This window comes from Galeopterus variegatus, unplaced genomic scaffold (assembly GCF_000696425.1).
Source record: "Galeopterus variegatus unplaced genomic scaffold, G_variegatus-3.0.2 Scaffold260, whole genome shotgun sequence".
Lineage (NCBI taxonomy): Eukaryota > Metazoa > Chordata > Mammalia > Dermoptera > Cynocephalidae > Galeopterus > Galeopterus variegatus.
This window is the reverse complement of record NW_007726371.1, coordinates 246,589-248,690: the sequence shown is the minus strand read 5'-3', so window position 1 is coordinate 248,690 and position 2,102 is coordinate 246,589. Positions and strand designations below refer to the sequence as shown.

Below are 2,102 nucleotides of genomic sequence, written 5' to 3'. Positions count from 1 at the left end.
CCCTACACAGCAGACATCCAATAAATACTTGCAGTTTGATTGACTGGTGGAACTCCTCTAGCTTGTGGAAGAGGAGAAACTTCAAGTCTCTGAGAGATGGAGGATAAGTGTGGAAAAACTCATAATATTCTTATGCAAGTGTACACCACACCCTTCCAAAACCAAATGTATCCATTTGAAACGGGCTTTGATTTCTATTTTGTTTCAGCATGACATACCCAACTACCTCTTTAGTCACATCATCATATATTTCCCTTTGAAATCTCAGTAATCTGTTTGAATATTTAGATTTGAATATTTAGATTTACATTCTGATGAAAACACTAATTATCAAAACCAGACTCACCCTTACCCTTGAAGGAAAAGTACTATGTTTTCCATCTATAACCTGTAAATTCTGTGGGCTTTGGTGAATTAAATAAGTATTTTATTTTATGTAGGCAACATAATACTTACCCTTCACAGGTGAGACAACATATTTATTCTCAAGAACTCTATTGCTGTCCATCTTAAATGAAGCTACTCAAAGTTTTCCATCTGTGGACTTTTCCCCCCAAAGAAGTATGCTGGTCAGCCTTAATTCATGTGATTTGTTATTGTCAGAGTGGTGACTGGTTTTGCTTCAGAACACTGAAATTGCTTTCTGTGTCCATAAAGTCAACAAGACAGACTGTGCTGCAGAAAAATGGAATTAGGTTAGGTAGATGTGGCTTGATTTTAGACTCAACAGAAAGCATGGGGAGTCACTCTGTGGTGCCTTTTATTTACTGCCTCTCTCTTATAATGCCATTCTTCCTCTTCCTCTTGCTCTCTGTAGGCATCGACCCTGCCTTTGCCATGATGGTCTGTCTTGCTTTGCTTATAGCCCTGCTGTCTATTAATGGATTTGCTTACTTTATAAGGTACATTTTTTGTTGTTTTTGTGTATAAAAATATAAGCCCATAATAGCCTTGTTAATATTGATTTCCAGGAAATCATGATTCAGTATGATTGCCTCATTACGTGATCCACCGATTTTCTTTTTTCCATGGTGATGTACCATACTTACCAGCCCCATTTAGAGTCAAGTGTTTTCATGGTGCCAAGAATAACTTTCTCTCAGCTGTGTGGTCAATGTTGTTGCCTGTGAGTGGATCTGGCTCTCAACACAGTGGTGAAATAAGAAACTAGTACTTTAGAGCCCAGCTACTTTCTTTTCCCTGACAGACTCCCCTATAACCATCTCCCTCCCCAAATGGTATTGACTGTAAGGAATGGAGTTAGGATATTTTAATGAGCTCCAAGAATTTGGCAGACTTTGGCTAGAATCCAAGCTCTAGGGATAATGGTACCAACTCCCAGGATTGCAGTAGGGATTAAATAAAGTGAAGTAGGTAAAGCATCTAGAAAAGTACCTGACTCACAGTAGGTGCTCAAAAAATGGTAAATCTGAACTGCTTCCCAGGTACACAGGAGTCTCCTGCCGATTGTTGGGAGCCCAGGATTCTCACTTTGACATTCATGCCTTTTGCCCAGTGTATCACATTCCAGATTTCTACTGTTCTTCTTCCTTGGACAAAAATTATCTTATCTAATCATCAACACCATCCTTATCATCAAGTATTTGTGTTCCTCCCTCAAATCCCAATTGGTGGCCAACTAATCTGATGGGCTACTTCAGGATCAGAGATAAGTGGCTGAAGATGGCATAACATGACATCCCTTTCTTATGATCTTTGCATTTTTAACAGCTGGACCCTTTTCATACTAAGACAATTTGGGGAAAAATGAAAAATAAAATCAATCACAACCGTCCCATATTACACATTCCACCCTGCAAATCACATCTTTGTCAGGGTGGTCCTGATGGCAATATGGCATGGACTGGTAGGGAATGGAGTGGGGCTATTTTGACAAGTGTCAAGAAAAAAATGTCTAGGGGCCGACCCGTGGCTCACTTGGTAGAGTGTGGTGCTGATAACACCAAGGCCGCGGGTTCCGATCCCATATAGGGATGGCCGGTTTGCTCACTGGCTGAGCGTGGTGTTGACAACACCAAGCCAAGCGTTGAGATCCCCTTACCGGTCATCTTTAATAAAAAAAAAAAAAAAAAAAAAAAAAA

At 40.1% G+C, this 2,102-nt stretch overlaps 1 protein-coding gene across 1 annotated transcript in view; it reads left to right on the top strand.

The window, feature by feature from the left end:
• GUCY2F (guanylate cyclase 2F, retinal) overlaps window positions 1-2,102 on the top strand; it is a 109,948-nt gene that overhangs the window by 30,533 nt on the left and 77,313 nt on the right. The window contains exon 5 of the mRNA XM_008566663.1: window positions 818-902. Coding sequence (XP_008564885.1) covers window positions 818-902 — 85 coding nt within the window. The remainder of the gene's footprint in view (window positions 1-817; window positions 903-2,102) is intronic.